The sequence below is a fragment of the Chrysemys picta genome, chromosome 18 (assembly GCF_011386835.1).
Source record: "Chrysemys picta bellii isolate R12L10 chromosome 18, ASM1138683v2, whole genome shotgun sequence".
Lineage (NCBI taxonomy): Eukaryota > Metazoa > Chordata > Testudines > Emydidae > Chrysemys > Chrysemys picta.
Window position 1 is genome coordinate 13,941,313 of NC_088808.1, and position 16,141 is coordinate 13,957,453.

General features: G+C 46.3%; 1 protein-coding gene and 1 non-coding gene across 3 annotated transcripts in view; one reads left to right on the plus strand and one right to left on the minus strand.

Annotated features, from left to right (window-relative positions):
* Positions 1-15,850, plus strand: part of NUP188 (nucleoporin 188) — a 47,474-nt gene extending 31,624 nt beyond the window's left edge. For both annotated transcript variants that reach the window (XM_008169212.4, XM_005293386.5), the window contains 16 exons: positions 180-247; positions 1,683-1,878; positions 2,609-2,686; positions 3,846-3,931; positions 4,455-4,600; positions 5,632-5,813; positions 7,163-7,363; positions 8,083-8,175; positions 8,400-8,558; positions 9,649-9,786; positions 10,318-10,392; positions 11,692-11,901; positions 13,313-13,444; positions 13,630-13,700; positions 14,143-14,272; positions 15,011-15,850. In XM_008169212.4, the coding sequence (XP_008167434.1) occupies positions 180-247; positions 1,683-1,878; positions 2,609-2,686; positions 3,846-3,931; positions 4,455-4,600; positions 5,632-5,813; positions 7,163-7,363; positions 8,083-8,175; positions 8,400-8,558; positions 9,649-9,786; positions 10,318-10,392; positions 11,692-11,901; positions 13,313-13,444; positions 13,630-13,700; positions 14,143-14,272; positions 15,011-15,181 (2,136 nt within the window). In that variant the 3' untranslated portion in view covers positions 15,182-15,850. The remainder of the gene's footprint in view (positions 1-179; positions 248-1,682; positions 1,879-2,608; positions 2,687-3,845; positions 3,932-4,454; positions 4,601-5,631; positions 5,814-7,162; positions 7,364-8,082; positions 8,176-8,399; positions 8,559-9,648; positions 9,787-10,317; positions 10,393-11,691; positions 11,902-13,312; positions 13,445-13,629; positions 13,701-14,142; positions 14,273-15,010) is intronic.
* Positions 2,975-3,131, minus strand: LOC112059674 (U1 spliceosomal RNA). Its single transcript, XR_002888963.2, has one exon. It is a non-coding gene; the product is annotated as a U1 spliceosomal RNA (small nuclear RNA).
* Positions 15,851-16,141: the final 291 nt, after the last annotated feature.

A 16,141-nucleotide genomic window follows, 5' to 3' on the forward strand; every position in this document is an offset into this window, starting at 1 on the left:
AAAACTGGGGCCACTTGAATAGCACAAGGGGGCTTGATTGACAGTGTGGGTGCCCTGGACTTTTTAGACTATGATCCTCAACTCTCTTTGAAGGACAGAGTTTGGGACACAGTGCTGCCAGATCTGACCTGGAGCAACAGATAACTTGCTTATGCTCTGCTTTTATTCCCTCTTTGTAGCTCAGTGTCTTGGACACTTGTGCCTTAATCATGAAAATCATCTGCCTGGAGATCTACTATGTGGTCAAGTGAGTCATTGACAATCTGTCCTGCTCTAGAGTTTTCAATGATGCTTGGGGCACCTGAAAGTGAGGGCAAAGTCCTGCGCTGTGTGTGGAGTACATACTAAGAGATTATCCATGTTTGAGGGAGAGGCAAGTTGAAGCTAACAGTTCTATGGAAATGCTGGAGGGACAGTCAGTAGTTTACCTGTGGCCGCTGGGGCTTAGAAGAGAAGAGCACAAGCCTGCCTCATTTGATTTGAATTTCATGCAGCCATCTATTAGAGAAATAGATGTCATGAGAAGAGTTTCTGTGGCCTGTAAATGTGACATTTTGGGTATGGCTCTCAAAAGAGGAATATCTGTCCTGGAATAATGAGACTTTAAATATTTGTAAGCTCATTATGGGATTATGCTAGCCACATGTAATACAGTGAAATGTTCCCATCACACACTGGATGCTAGGACTAAAATTAGGACAATCTAGCTTTTCTCCAACTCTGTAGCAGTACATAGTATTAAGTTTGTGTCCATGATGTTTATGCCAGAAAATTTTACTTTGCTTCAGTAGGATTCTTTGGATAGAGTGGGGTAATCGTGTTTTATAAAAAAGTTTCACCATTTTAATATCTGTAATTATGGCATGACATTAATTTGCTACTTTAGCTTCTTGTAATGTTAGGTGTGTCTTTTTGGAGGGTGGGGCAAGGACATTCTTCTGTTGGTCTAGCATTGCCAGATATGGTATTTTATGGTATTGAGGTAATACTACATAGAATAGTCTCTATTAAACATATTTCCTTTGATAAGCTTAGTTTTGTTTCAAGTGTGTATCAACTCTGTAAAATAACACTGAGGGAGTTCAAGTTTGTGTCTCTGACTTCTAAATCAAACTTCCTCAGTTTACAAATGAATGGATGATTTTCTAGTTCCCAGACTTGCAAAACATATCCTGAGGTTTAGAAGTCCAGAAGTGTGTTCTCTCTCTCTCTGTCCCACCAGAAATAAAATTCTCAGTAAGATTTAAAATTGTCTGAAACATGATCCAGAATAGATTCCAGCTTCTTCTCCGAGACCTGCGCTGTTCTGCAGCGCTAATAGGAAGCAGTAACTTACTTTTATCCCTAAAGTCAGCAGAATACACAGACAGGGAGCTGATTTTCTGAGTAAGAATGTGACTCTCTTACATACTCACTTTCCTGAATGTAACTACTGTTCCAAAAAGTTAGGAATAAATAAAAATCACATGTTTAAAAAGATGAGTTGGTTCTCTCCAGGGGTCACTCTTCTTCCATACCATTTGATGCAATAAGTGGGGTCCCCTTCTGAATTCACTCTAATGTGTGGGACAGTCTTGCCCCACAAGCTGTGCCCATAACTTTCCAATTTGAATCTTCGGAGGAGCGTCTTCTCTGATCAAAGAATAAATGAATTATCTGATTTCTCTTCTTGTCTTTGTCAGGGGCTCACTGGACCAGTCCCTGAAAGACACCCTGAAGAAGTTCTCCACAGAAAAGCGCTTTGCTTACTGGTCAGGATATGTGAAGTCATTGGTATTGCATATGGCAAAGACAGAGGGTAGCAGCTGCACCTCCTTGACGGAGTATCAGATGCTGATCTCAGCCTGGCGAATGCTGCTGATTATCTCCACCAGTCACGTAAGAGCCATCTTGACTAATAATGATTTGAATAGATACGGGCCCTGTTATTCAGGCCACATGTGGCGCAGTAAGGGATCAGGTTGTTGGCTTTTGTTTCCATTATCTTGTATGTGTACTCACAATCCGAATGGACACCAATACCGTACAGCAGAATTAGCTCAGTGAGTTTTGTTTTGCCAAGTGATCAAAACTAGCATACTGTATGTGTGTGGCATGGGAGTGAGGGGATGTTGCATCATTTCTATAGTAAGTGTAAAGAAAGCCAATAACACTGTCTATACCCAGAGAGATGCAACAGGTAATTATTTTCTACTGCATTTTCCACTCCATGCATCTGATGAAGTGGGTTCTAGCCCACGAAAGCTTATGCCCAAATAAATTTGTTAGTCTCTAAGGTGCCACAAGGACTCCTCATTGTCTTTATAGTAAAGTGTGGTGAAGATGCCCAGTGTATACCCTGTCCCCAATTACCTGTCACTCAGTGTTAACTTTTTGCCCCTTGCTTTTCTAACAACTAGTAATTCTTAATTTTTCTCTATAATTTGAATCATCCAGCAGATGCAAAAGCCTATGCCACCTTGTAAATTAATAACAAATACAAAAAAAAAAGGGGGGAAGGGGGTTTGATGTTGGATTGGAAAGATGAGGGTGTGTGTTTTGTTGATTTAACTTTCACTATCGTGTATAATTAGTCTGAGCTCTCTCTTTATCTCTGCTCTGTCTCTAGGCAGATATAATGCATCTGACTGAATCTGCAGTCCGGCAGCAACTGTTTCTGGAGGTGCTAAGTGGGACCAAAGCTTTAGTAAGTGTTTGCATTTCAATTTGTAGCTCTTCAAGGAATCTGTTTCAAGAATGGGAGCACAATTGTCCACCTCCTTTGAGGAGCTCTAGTCTTGTATCTATTTGTGGTTCAGATTTTCCCTGATTCTGTGAGATTAGACTGAAACAAAAAGGTCTCTCTCAGAATTACTTTGCTCTCCATAAGGCTTTATTCTCCAAATTATATTTGATTTTCTTGGCCAGCAGGTGACACTGCAATTAGTGCTATCTAGTGATCCTGCAGCGTTGCCAGCTGGGTGGTTTTTTTTTTTTGAGCACAAACGCAGTCCCCCACTACCACAAATTATGCAGTCGAGTTTCCCGCATTCGGGGAAATCGCAGGGGTCAGCACACCCGCAGTGCAATGGATGAGCCTCCTCCTGGGAAAACCACCTTTGTGATCATGGTATCTCCCCTGCCAGCTGTTGAAAGGCAGGCATGGTCATTGGCTGGACCCTGTGTACTCATTCCAGCTACCTGCAGTGTCGCTTGCTATTGAAGGCAAGGTCGATTACCTGCTAGATCTTCAGTTTGCTGCACTGTTTCTGCACCGGCTGATGATGCCTATAATAGATGTTTCTTTTAGGTGGATGTTTCACCTGGGGATAATTTCCTCTCTTTCCTCTTGAGATAGCAAGAGGGAACTGTGGTGCATGGCTTTACGCCAGTAAAAAACAAGTGTGCCACACTTTCCATTCCACGTAGGTTGCAAGTTGAGATGTAGAATTTATAAACAGGATCTTGCAATGGATCCTTGGAACATAGTAACCTCACTGCTGAGAGTTAAGTTCTGTTGACCAATAGGCTAGCACTTAAAATGTGCTGTTAGTATCCAGGACTCCACACGCTTTTCTTATCAGTCGTGGGGATGGATCTCTGCTCCCATAGCTCTGTGGAAGGACATAGTGAGTCGCATCATCTTTTTATAATCGATAGTACCATAAACCTCTTTAGCTACAACATGGCTGTTTCTCCACATACTCTGTTGACTACCTGCTCTGTACACAAATCTGCTTGGAGTATAGCAGCTGGACAGGGGAGGGATGGGGAAGCTCTTAGTGCTCTCAGTGTCTGTGTGGAGCCTCTTCATCTTTCTCATCTGTGAATGTTGCAACTGTAACTTTTGGGCCATCTCTCCTTAGCTGCTGGTCCCCATGTCGGTGTTGTGCCTGCAGCTGGGGTCCATGCTGTGCACCCTTCTGCTGATCCTGCTGAGACAGTGGAAGAGGTAGGTGCGCTATTTGGATAACTCTTCATAAGTAAGCTAATAGTCACTGATGAATGTAAGAACTTGGAAGAAGATGTTTGAGTTGCTGTATAGACTAAATTGTCATGGTGATCTGGGAAATAAAGCAATATCTTATTGTTGCACAATACTCTTTATCTTGCCAGCCCATGGCTTTGGGGACTGTGCGATCGCGGGATTCACATTGAGGGTGGAATTGATGATGGGTGCGGCTGCTGAACTTTATTGTTAAATAGTGATTTTATGCTTTTGTGTGTTTACTTTCACTGGGGAGAAGTGGGACAAGGAAACTTAAATTATAATGAGCCTGCAATCTCACTGTATTTCCGCCACACATTTCTGAAATATCCATGATGAGACCCTACTGGTTACTTAAATTAAGCAAACTGTATCTGTGCCCCTACACACACATCCCCTAGACGTGATTTGCACAGATCAGTCACAGCCAAGATGATAAGTGGGGAATCTTGTCTCATCTGACGAGCTCTCCCTTTTTTGTTGTCAGCGAGTTGGGTTCTGTGGATAAAATCATAAACTCCTTGACGCAGATTCTGGAGGGAGTGCTGCAGGCAGATCAGCAGATGATGGAGAAGACCAAGGCCAAGGTGTTCTCTGCTCTCATCACTGTTCTGCAGATGAAGGAGATGAAAGGTGAGAGGGCCTGGCAGAGGTTATGAAGATCAGAGCTGCCACCACTGGAAACACTTGTGTCCCAGTCAAACATTTTCGAGTCAGAAATGCACACATTGTTGGCTGCCAGTGCAGGATAGTGACTGTAGTTGGTAGCCAGTGGGATTTTTCTGTTTAATTTATCTTGTTTATTATTTGTATTATGGTAGCTCCCAGAGGCCCCAGTCAGCATCCAAGTCCTGTTTTGCTTGGCACTGTACAGCACAGAGTCAAAGGCACTCCCTGCTCCAAAGAGCTTACAGTTTTATCGCTTAATCTTTTTATATGGCCCTCGTCCCCGCAATCTGAATGCTGCAAGGCCTGTCTCCATGCACTTTTTGAGAAGAATTTAGGTTGAGCACGAGAGAGCTTAATTTTAGTTGTATTAGCACTTGTGCCCGCCGATGGGTTATTGTCAGCTATAATGATAGGGAAAGGTGGTGCAGTTCATAAAGTTGGACTATGTATATGATGGGAATTGAATATTTTAAGGGGTCTCAAACATGAGCTGGGTGTTTGTTGAATGAGAGAAATGTAGGAATTGCTGGACTAGACCACATCCATGGTTCCATGGTCCTTCAAGTCCAATATCCTGTCTCTGACAATGGCCAGGACCAGTGCTTCAGAGAAAAGTGCAAAAAACCCTGTAATGGATAATTCTAGAATAACTGCCCCTGCTAATGGCTGGTTTATGCTCTGAAGCCATTTCCCCCCCCAAGAGATCCTGTTTATTATGATTGTACATATTGTCATTATCCAGATGAATGTCTAATCCCTTTTTGAGTCCTCCTAAGCTCTTGGCTCATTCGGCTGGCTTTGTTAGGTCCCTCTGGAGTTCCTCACAGTCTCGTGTAGGTTATAAATAGATATCTATAGAATAATGAAATGCAAAGCGAATAAGTTCCGTCTCTGAGAGGTGGAGGCCCCAGCAGTGCAGTAGTTAAACTGAAAATAGAAGAGCGAAGATGCTGAGTTAATCCATTGTGTGCTCTGTGTGTGTGTGTGTGCCATAGTGAGCGAGATCCCTCAGTACTCCCAGCTGGTGATGAGCGTGTGCGAGACCCTCCAAGATGAAGTAATTGTGCTCTTTGATCAGACACGACACAGCCTCACGTCTGGAGACTCTGCCGATGACAAGGACAGCATGGAAACAGATGATGCCTGCCGGGGTAAACACAAGGACCAGCGAGATGGGGTAAAGGAATCCTTCGCCTGCTCTGCAGCCATGTTCTCGTTCTGTAAACAAAGTTACTTGCTGTGTCTGCTGCACCATAAAATGCCCCATCTGCATCATATCACTAGGTAGAAAATGGAGTGTCTTGATGCCTTATTTTGCCAGATAGGATTTGCAGGGTTATTCGCTTCCTGGTGTCAGAGCCCCTGTGCTTATGCCCAGGGATAGGTTATTGAGACATGCTTCTCTTGCTATACTAAAAGTTCTGGGAAGGTGCTCTTCAGAAATCTGCTCCTTCTTGTGTGCAAGGCTGTTTGAACTTTAACACGAGGTTCCTGAAAACACACGGAGCCTGTTCTTAGCAGGCGTCTCTTCCAAAATATTTAGTTAACACCCTCTGATTTCTCTGGTATCTACGGAGGTGTCTAAAAATATTCCCTACCATGTGTCTGCTGACAGTGTACATGGCTGGCTTGTTTCTCTATGATGCAAGTCAAAGACCTTGCTTCCAGCACCTTGCGTCTCCTATACATCAAGCAGGTCAGTTACTAGTGGCAATATATATACCTCCTGAGATGACAACCCCAGGAGAGCAAGTCTGGAAGTCTGATTGTGTCCGTCCTGTATGCTGAATGTACATTTGCCAAGTAGCAGATAGGTCTGAACTGCCCTATAGACTACAGTAAGTGGGATACCAAGGAGGACTGTGGTCTCTTTGTTGGAGCTAGGGACTTGAGGTCAGGATGCCTGGGTACCATCTCTGCTATTGACAAGCTCTGTAACCTAGCCTGAGTGATTTAACCTCTCTGTAAAATTAGTATTATGTTTACTACCTCCCAGGGCACTGAGACTATTAATACTTAACATTTGCTTGGAAAGGATCATGAAAGGTTTTATAAGAGCAATGTGGTGGTTGTTATACGAGCAGTTAGGATACTCCCACCTCAAAGGGGGAAGAGTGAACCCTTGAAATTGTGGGCTCAAATGTGCGAAAGTCTTCAGTGACCTCTGTGTATGTTTCACACTTCACTCCTTTGTGACCCATTACCTCTAAAGAGACTGTGGGTTGGTCCTGACTGTGAAGGACTATTGTAGCTGTGAGTCTGGTGGTGTCAGGACTCCTCTGAGTACCTTACTGCAGGAAATGGATTGTTACTGCTTCTCTCCGAAATCTGTTTTAAGGAATTTTGCTACTATGCAGCCCAGTAAGTGTACGTAGTGTTTACTGATGTCATAATTCATGTATGTGAGAACAGTTACAATTTATATCCCATCTACCCATTTGTTTTTGGACAGCCTTTTAATGTCTGTCTTTCCTCCCTATCCCGCACTCTGGGATCTCTCATGTCCCTTTCTCCCTGGTGCTGCAGGTGTGTGTTCTAGGGCTGCATCTGGCAAAGGAACTCTGTGAAGTAGATGAAGATGGAGATTACTGGCTGCAGGTTACCAGGAAGGTCCCTATTCTGCCTACTATCTTCACTGCCCTAGAGATCAGCCTGAGAGTTAAACAAAACCTTCACTTCACAGAAGCCTCATTGCATCTACTGCTGACCTTAGCCAGGACGCAACAGGTGAGAGAGAGACACAGATGAGAGCTTCTTGCTGGATTGTTGGCTCTATATTTAAAATGCAGTTCATCTCACTGCACTGTGTGTTGGCAGCATCAAACTGCACAGCTGAGCAGTGGCGCCATTAAAGCCCTGCCAAGGGGGAGGAGTTGGTTGTAGGTCTTGTACAAAGAACTGATTAGTATTTCCTTTCCTTGCTTTTCTGGATAATGGAATGTCTGTGCTGGAAGAACAGAACCAATCCTGCCCTAGTGTCAACCTATAATTCAAAGCAAGGGCTTTCCCTGCAAACACCCCCCTCCCCATCCAAATGTAGCCAGGACAGCTAAGACAGCTCTGAAATGCGTGAATCTGCTCTCCCTGTAGCCATAATATAAAGCAATACTTTTTTATTGAGACCTCAGCACTGTACAGGGGGAGGAGTATGTAAGGTTCCTTTCTTACAGGAACTTTCAGTCAAAGACAGAGGGGACACACAGGGTACCAGCAGATGAGGAGGTGTGTTCATCACACAGCCATGTCGGGGGAGGGAGATGTTGTTTTTCATTTTAATGAAAGAAAAGTAGCACTGTCTGGGGTGATGGAATTCAGGTTTCTGGGCTGCAGGGAAGAAGTGTCTGAAAGAGAAGGGTGGCTGTGTAGAAAACAGAAGTGCTGGGGCATCTCCCCCAGCTCAGAGACAATGGTGGTACCTCTGCCAGTGACTTTTCCGTGTTGTGCAGGGTGCAGCAGCTGTGGCTAGTGCTGGTGTCACACAGAGCATCTGTTTGTCCCTCTTGAGCGTATACCAGCTCAGCACTAATGGAACAGTTCAGGTGAGTGCTGCTTCCTCTTGATGTGGATTTGAAACGCATTGGGAAACCTGTCCTGCTCACTCTCTGCTGGCTCTGTACTAGAGCAGTCATGGGAATAGAAGAGACGAGCACCGTCACATGTGCCCTGGAGAACTCTGATGCCATTGTGAGAAGTGTGGGGTGTATTTGAGAGGGCAGAAAAACAAATAAACCCTGTGTCTTGTTGTTGTGGCTGGTCTGTTCAGACACCTGCTTCATCTCGGAAGTCTCTGGATGCCCCATCCTGGCCTGGGGTCTATCGTCTCTCCATATCATTGATGGAGCGCCTTCTTAAGACACTAAGGTACAACTTCCTGACGGAGGCACTGGACTTTGTGGGTGTCCATCAGGAGAGGATTCTTCAGGTATGTCCACCCCTTCCCCTGTAATAGCTCAGTTGTCATGTATGTAACCGTAGCAGCCAGAATGTGCGCAGCTAAACACAGAAGACACAGTCGCTCCCTCAAATAGCTTACATTCTTCAAAAAATAGGTGAAGAGTCAGGGAAAGGGATTCACAAGCAAAGGGGTCAGACAGGTGATGGATACATGTCTTGGTAGCTATTAGATCCTGAGTTGTTAGCACTCATCCATCACTCTTACTCTTGGGGGTCCTAATTCTGCTACAGCTGTTTCATGCACTCACTCAACGCAATAACAGTTGTGGGTGCTGGGTGAGAGCCTAAAGATTGTAACCATCTGGTTGGAAAAGGAGAAACTGAAAACTGTTCTTAGAGGTGACCTCGCTCGGACTCCATCAGGTAATGAAAATGCTGCAGTCAAGACCCAGTGTCCACTTAGGTGGGCAGCTCCAATATCTAATACAGGGGTCGGCAACCTTTCAGAAGTGGTGCGCCGAGTCTTCATTTAATCACTCTAATTTAAGGTTTCGTGTAATACATTTTAACGTTTTTAGAAGGTCTCTTTCTATAAGTCTATAATTTAGAATTAAACTATTGTATGTAAAGTAAATAAGGTTTTTAAAATGTTTAAAAAGCTTCGTTTAAAATTAAATAAAACGCAGAGCCCCCCGGACCGGTGGCCAGAACCCGGGCAGTGTGAGTGCCAGTGAAAATCAGCTCGCGTGCCGCCTTCGGCACACGTGCCAGAGGTTGCTTACCCCGATCTAATATTTAAATCCCTGTAACAGCTAAACTTTGTCAGGACAAATTTGCTGAATAGCCCTGTTCCTAGGTGGATGCTGAATTGTCTCTGTGTTAGCAGACTTCTTCGACAAATAGCTCTCTTGTTTTGGAGCAGGAGCACCTGCTGACTGGAACTGGCTAACTTGTAAACCTCAATGAGTTCAGAATGTCACTGGTGTCTCCAGTCTGTATTGGAGCTGGTAATTCTCCCACTGCTTTCTCCTTATGTGTATTCAGCTCTTCCTTCTACGTAGGAGATAAGTATTTTTGTGCTCTGTCCATCGTGGTCTGCGTCATTTCTCTCTCTCCAGTGCCTGAATGCAGTACGGACAGTGCAGAGCCTGGCCTGTCTGGAAGAAGCTGACCACACTGTTGGCTTCATTCTTCAGCTCTCCAACTTTATGAAAGAGTGGCATTTCCACCTGCCGCAGCTCTTGAGGGACATACAGGTAGTACGCAGGGGAATGCTTTGGTTCCTACATTTTCCCACACACTGCCCAGCACAGCAGGACAGAGAATGTGCCTAAGGGAGAGAGCTTGTAAATAGCTCTTTCATTGAAGCTGTTTTAATGGGGATCATAACAGGCCATTAAAGGAAGGCAGCTCTTTATCATGAAGGGTTTCTGGACCTTACAGTCACACAGTGAGGTACATTTAGTTGAGGGGGAGAAATTGACTGGGACTTAGCGGTGACAACTTTTGGAGGATTGGCTGTCTTGATGCATGTGGGTTGGAACCTCAGGGTCAAGATCTTAAGGAAAACATTGGTAAAATCTGAAAACGCCGTTGTTGTTGCCCATTCTCTGGGGTGAAAGGTTCTGTTCAGACTGGATTTTGAAATTGTTAGGGTATAATAGTATAATTTAGTCTTGTGAGGGGACTCAGTAATGGAGAATTTGGATGCTTGTTTAGGTTGCAGCTGTGGAGAGTGTCAGCTATGGATGGATCATTTCCCCCCCCCCCCCCCCCTCTTGTTTCAGGTGAACTTGTGTTACCTCTGCCAGGCTTGTACCTCCCTCCTGCATAGCCGCAAAATGCTTCAGCACTACCTGCAGGTGAGGATGGGGGTCCCGGGAAAACTGAAGGGGGGAGTTCTGGCCCTGGGTCTCTCACCCATAACCAAGCAAAAGATCAATCAATATCTAGTCACTGTTTCCAGTGACAACTGCTGACCAAGACCAGCCCAGGAGCCAAAGTTTAGTTAATTATACCCCTCCACAACCAAAACCTAGGAAGAACGGCTCTGTGTGACGAAGTGGGAATGTTTTCTCTGAATACTGTGTGGGTGCCTCAGTTTCCCCTATGCATTTCTTAAGTATCTAGGTGGTGGGATAAGGGGGTGTGATTGGTGCAGAGCCCTAGAGGGCCAATGTGATGAATAAGAATGACGGACACCCTGTCTTCTGGCAACCAATGGCCTGGGCCCCTCCCCTGCAAAGGTGCCCACTGAAGGTGTTGGAAAACAAAGAGATCAGGTGGCCTCCTGGCCTGGGAAAGAGACAAAGGCTAGAGGAGGGGCTGGAGAGTTTCAGTTTGGAGCTGGCTGGGGAAACGGAGGAAGCCCCTGGGCTGGGGTCTAAGCTCCCTGCCCCACAAGACGGACCTGACTGAGGGGTCCTGTTGTCTGTACCTACAAGCTCTGTTTTGGACTATGTTCCTGTCGTCTAATAAACCTTCTGTTTTGCTGGCTGGCTGAGAGTCATGGTGAATCGCAGGAAGTGGGGGGTGCAGGGCCCTGACTCCCCCACACTCTGTGACACTCTGAAATAGGGGATGTTTTGTGGGCTAGTCATATTAAGCAGAATGTATCTGACATGGAAACCGTAGCCACTGCCTGAACTCTTTTATTAGCTACTTCCAAACTACCAGCTGTGCAAGGTGGAAACTGTGTCCCAGTGGTTATTGTACAACTCTGCCTCCTAAGACTGTGGAGACAGGAAGGACTTCGTGTCCTTGGCTTGATTTAAAGTGGTGGTGAAATATGGCTCTTGTAGTATCCCTAGATGGATTTTGGGTGGGAAGATGTTGCACTTCAGGCACCACTTGTGTTGGGGCTAAGGTTCTTTCTGTCAACATTTTGATTAGAAAAGCCCTTTCCAGAGCGTGGTCACAACACATATGCACACTGTACCCTTGCAATGAAGACAAGGCTGCTCCTTATGATGCAAGCTAAGCATAGACCTCAGGCTTCTAGTAGGTTGCCAGCGTGGCCCTTAGTGGGCAAAGCGTGAGTATCTTGCTTTAGGGATTCCTGTTACTGGTAACTTGTTTTTCTGCAAAGCTTGGCCTTAAACTGCAAGGGATTGTATGTGTGTGTGTGTGTGTGTGTCTTCATTTGACTTCCTTCTCCACAGACAAAAAATGGTGACTCCCTCCCATCAGCTGTGACACCTCGAGTGCAACGCACCCCCCAGGCCTCCTCCAAGCATCCAAGCCCTGAGTCAGAGGCAGCCGAGCAGAAGGCACTGCGTACAGTGCAGTATGGTCTCTTGAAAATCCTCAGCAAATCTCTAGCTGCCCTACGCCACTTCACCCCCGACGTCTGCCAGATCCTCCTCGATCAGGTACAGGAACAGGAGAGTGGTGTCTGCGGGGGAGGGAGTTTGAAGCACCCTAACTGATATTGTGGGTCTCAATGAAGCCACAGCCGGTCCCATTCATACAGGAGACTAATCCCTCCCCCTAAAACACACAGGAGTCCATACCTGCACCCCAGACCACCTAAACTGAATTGCAAGGTACATCCTAGATTTCAGGCAACCAGAATGAGCATTTTATTGCTATTCATCAGTGTATGTGTGTTGATTCCATCTTAGGCAGTGACACAGGAGGACGTTTGCACCTCTATTTACCACATTAGTCTTTTGATTCTAAAGAGCCTAGTAGCCAGATAGCTCTTTGGCATGGAGAAAAACTACTGTGCTACGCAGATGATACGATAATGTCCCCTCCTCAGACACTTGTCTTGTCTCAGTGTGCAGGATAAACTGGAGGTTGAGACTCTTTTTTCTTATTGCCCCTTTAACACCCTTTTCATCCCTAATACCTTAAGCAGGGGTGGTGGCCACACCCAAACCTTTAGCACTCACATTAATGCAAACAAAATGCTGGTCCTGGCTGTCAACGTCTGTATCTGCCAGCTGTTCTTTGAAAGGTGGAGCCCAAAGCAGGAGGTCAAGGTCCCTGAACCGTAAAGAATCAGACACGGATCAGTCGGACAGGAAGTCCTGTCTGCACTCTCCTATCAGGGGATTGAAAGGTGGAGGTGCAGATATTTTCAGAGCTTTCACTGGGATTGTTTAGCACAACCATGTGTGTGTGAGAGAGACACCCACACACATCCCACCCAATTTACCAGAGCAGACTAATGCTCCAACTAGTCTTACATCCTACTCTTGCAGTTACACATGCCTCACACTTCATGAAAAGGCATCCTCCCAACATCCACTTTGCTAGCAGAGTGTGGATCCATACTAACAGAGCATAACCTAGAGGATAGAGCACTGGACTGGGCCCCAGGAGATCTGGGTTCTGTTCCTGATTGTGACCTTGGGCAAATTACTTCCTTCTTTGTGCCTCTGGCCATGTCTACGATGCAACGGGGGTCGATTTAGCGGGTCTAGTGAAGACCTGCTAAATCGACCAAAGAGCGCTCTCCTGTCGACTTCGGTACTCCAGCGGAACGAGAAGATTAAGGTAAATTGACGGGAGAGCGTCTCCCATTGATGCAGCATGGTGTAGACACCATAGTAAGTCAACCTAAGTTACGTCGACTCCAGCTACGTTATTCACGTAACTTAGGTCGACTTACTGCGGTAGTGTAGACAAGGCCTCTTTTTCAAGCTGTGAACTGGAGGAGATGATGAGACTGACCCTGCTTTGAGATCTATAGATGAAAAGTGCTGTACAGGAGCTAGGTGGTGGTACAACGCGTTCCTGCTGTTTGGATTCACTCCTGTCTCCTCTTCCCTCCAGTCACTGGACCTGGCTGAGTACAACCTTCTCTTTGTTCTGAGTTTTACAACACCTGCCTTCGATTCAGATGTCGCTCCCTCCTTTGGGACCCTCCTGGCCACTGTCAACGTAGCCCTTAACATGCTGGGAGAGGTAGGAGTCCACGTTCTCCTAATTCAGTCTGTGAAAGCCGAAGGGGCTGAGAAGAGGCATAGCAGTTGTGCTGTGTTTTGAGCTCTGTTCAGCTGCTGTTTTAAGGAGGAGTGGGGGCTGACCCAGGAGCTCCCCTCCCCTTCTGCATCTCCAGGCTCTACTAAACTTTCCTCTTCCCCCTCCAGCTGGATAAGAAGAAAGAGCCGTTCGCTCAAGCTGCAGGGCTGAATACACAAGAGGAGACTAAAACTCTTAAGTAAGTCTCTGGGTTCCTTTCCTTCCCCGTGGCTGAGGAGCAGAGGCCTAGTGCTCTTCGCCTGACCCAGAGCATGAGCTGTAGGTATAAGTGTAGCTTCTACCCACCTTCCAATTCCATGTCAAGCAGTTCAGCTTTCCCCTGCTCCCCCCCAAACACGTAACCCGGAAAGCAGGCCAGGGCTCTTGGGAGGCTGATGTCCAAGATCATCCCATACTGATTCAGCTGTTGGTGGGCACAGGAGAAGAGGTGGTGGTTACTTGATACCCAGTCCACTCTAGCCTAACTTACCTGTGCTTTAGGGTGACTTTTCTATTGCCCCAGCGTGTAACCAGTTAGCAGACAGTAGCTCATGGGTATGTCTGTGCTGGAGTACAATATCCTTGCTGTAGTGCAGTGGCACTGTCTTGCTCCTGCTAATTTGTGGTGTTTCCTTGCACAGGTCTTTGCTCATGTTTACAATGGAAAACTGTTTCTACCTGCTCATCTCCCAGGCTGTTCGGTATTTGAGGGACCCAGCGGTGCATCCACGAGACAAGCAGCGGATGAAGCAGGAACTCAGCTCCGAGCTGGTAAGCATTGTGGAGCTGGTTTCCTGCCTTGTGCTACATTCCTCTTTCTCCTTTTAGCTCATGTAGACTTGTTTGTTGTGGTGCCCAAAGGCCATCCCTTCTCAGCGATAGCCTGGCCAGTCTAATGGAAACAGCTGTGCACAGAATCCCATTAGATTTAGTGCAATTAAAGTATTCAGACCTTTCTACTGTGGCTGTCAAGGCCATGTGATACTTTGGAGGCTGAATACACAGAGCTGCCTAGAATCTGCAGAACAGATGTGTCTAAAACCCAGAACTGGATAACAAACTCTATTCCTGGATTTGCCACATAATAGAACTCTCTTTGAGCAGGGGCAAGCTGGTTAAATATGCTAGTTTCCCCAGGCATAAAGGGGTAATATTGACCTGCCTCACAAGTATCAAGAGGTTTAAATCATGGTGCATAAAGCACATTGCGAGCCTCAAATTGGAGGTGCAGTGAGAATGGGACAGGAATTTATGTGCTTCTGCAGTGCCTACTTCCATCTTGGTTTGCCCCTTTGGCTGTGACTGATCCAGTGAAAATGCAGTATAGGCAGAGGACCATTAGTTCTTGACTGGTCAATAGCAGCCAGTTGCTGTCTAGAGTAGACTGCCTCAAGACCTCCCCCTTTGGTCACAGTCAGGTGGCACAGTCTCCCAGGATTCCTGCCCTGGGGAGGGGAGGGAGAACGCGTGTGCTGAGGAAGCTAACTCATTGTGTGCTTCTCATTTCAGAGTACACTGCTCTCAAGCCTGTCTCGTTACTTTCGCCGGGGCGGCCCCTCTTCTCCAGCCAGTGGGGTTCTTCCCTCCCCCCAGGGAAAGTCTGCCTCCAAGATTGGCCCTGAGGGGCAGGAGCCTTTGATCCAGCTGGTACAAGCCTTTGTCAGACATGTGCAGCGATAGGTTGTGTGCTATTGCTGCTATTTCAGGATTGCACCAGAACTATTCATTTCCACAACAGAAGGCAGCATGCTCGGCTGGGCTCATAACTGAGTTGTAACATCTGCTGGGGAGATAGATCCTGTTGAATGCTTGTACCTGAGTAGGAGAGTGAACGTAAGAAGGTCCAAGAATGCCGCCCTGTCCAAAGAACTGCTCAGTCCATGCATGCTCCTTGCCTGCTGCTCCACCTGCTAGAGCGACCAGTCAAAACCTTTATTTTTATAGCTTGTACACAGCAGTTGGGTGGGGAGAGGAGGCAGGTTTTTAACTATTTTCCTTTGGGCATTAACTCTGCTCTTAGTACCAGGTGCAATCTTCCTCTCCCCATCAGTAAGAGTCGGGTGAGGCACAGGCGAGGGAGCAGCCAGCAATTCAGAGACCAGCTTTCTATTGCTATTTTTGTATCCAAGGGGTGCCAGTCACTGCTGCTGGCTTGGCAGAGCAAGGTAAAATGGGGTAGGTGCGCACCCATGTCCCTTCTGCTGTTGATTTGCGTGATATGTACATTTCTGAAGACTAGAAGACAGCCTCCTCCGAAAGGTTTTTAAGTCAAAATTCCATTGCTCGGATCTTGCATTTTTTTGTAACTGTGCCCTATTTATACGGATATTAAAACATTTATAAACAGCAGTTGGACTTGTGGGGCTTCCCTGCAGAAGACTAGTGGTGCCTGTTGACTTAAGATTCTCACAATGGTGTATACAGCATAGGTGTGGGCGTGTCAGGCTAGCGGAGTCGCTCAGTGGCTGAGGTAATATTGTTGTTGGACAATGGCCAAGCTTGCCTCATCCCTAGGCTGGTCACAGAAAAGATTACCTCACCCACCTACACAAGGCAGTTCAGATGGCTGTAGCATAAGTGCTAGCTGACACTAACACTACATGATGGGTTAAGTTAGGAAGTGGAGAACAAGCCTTGTGG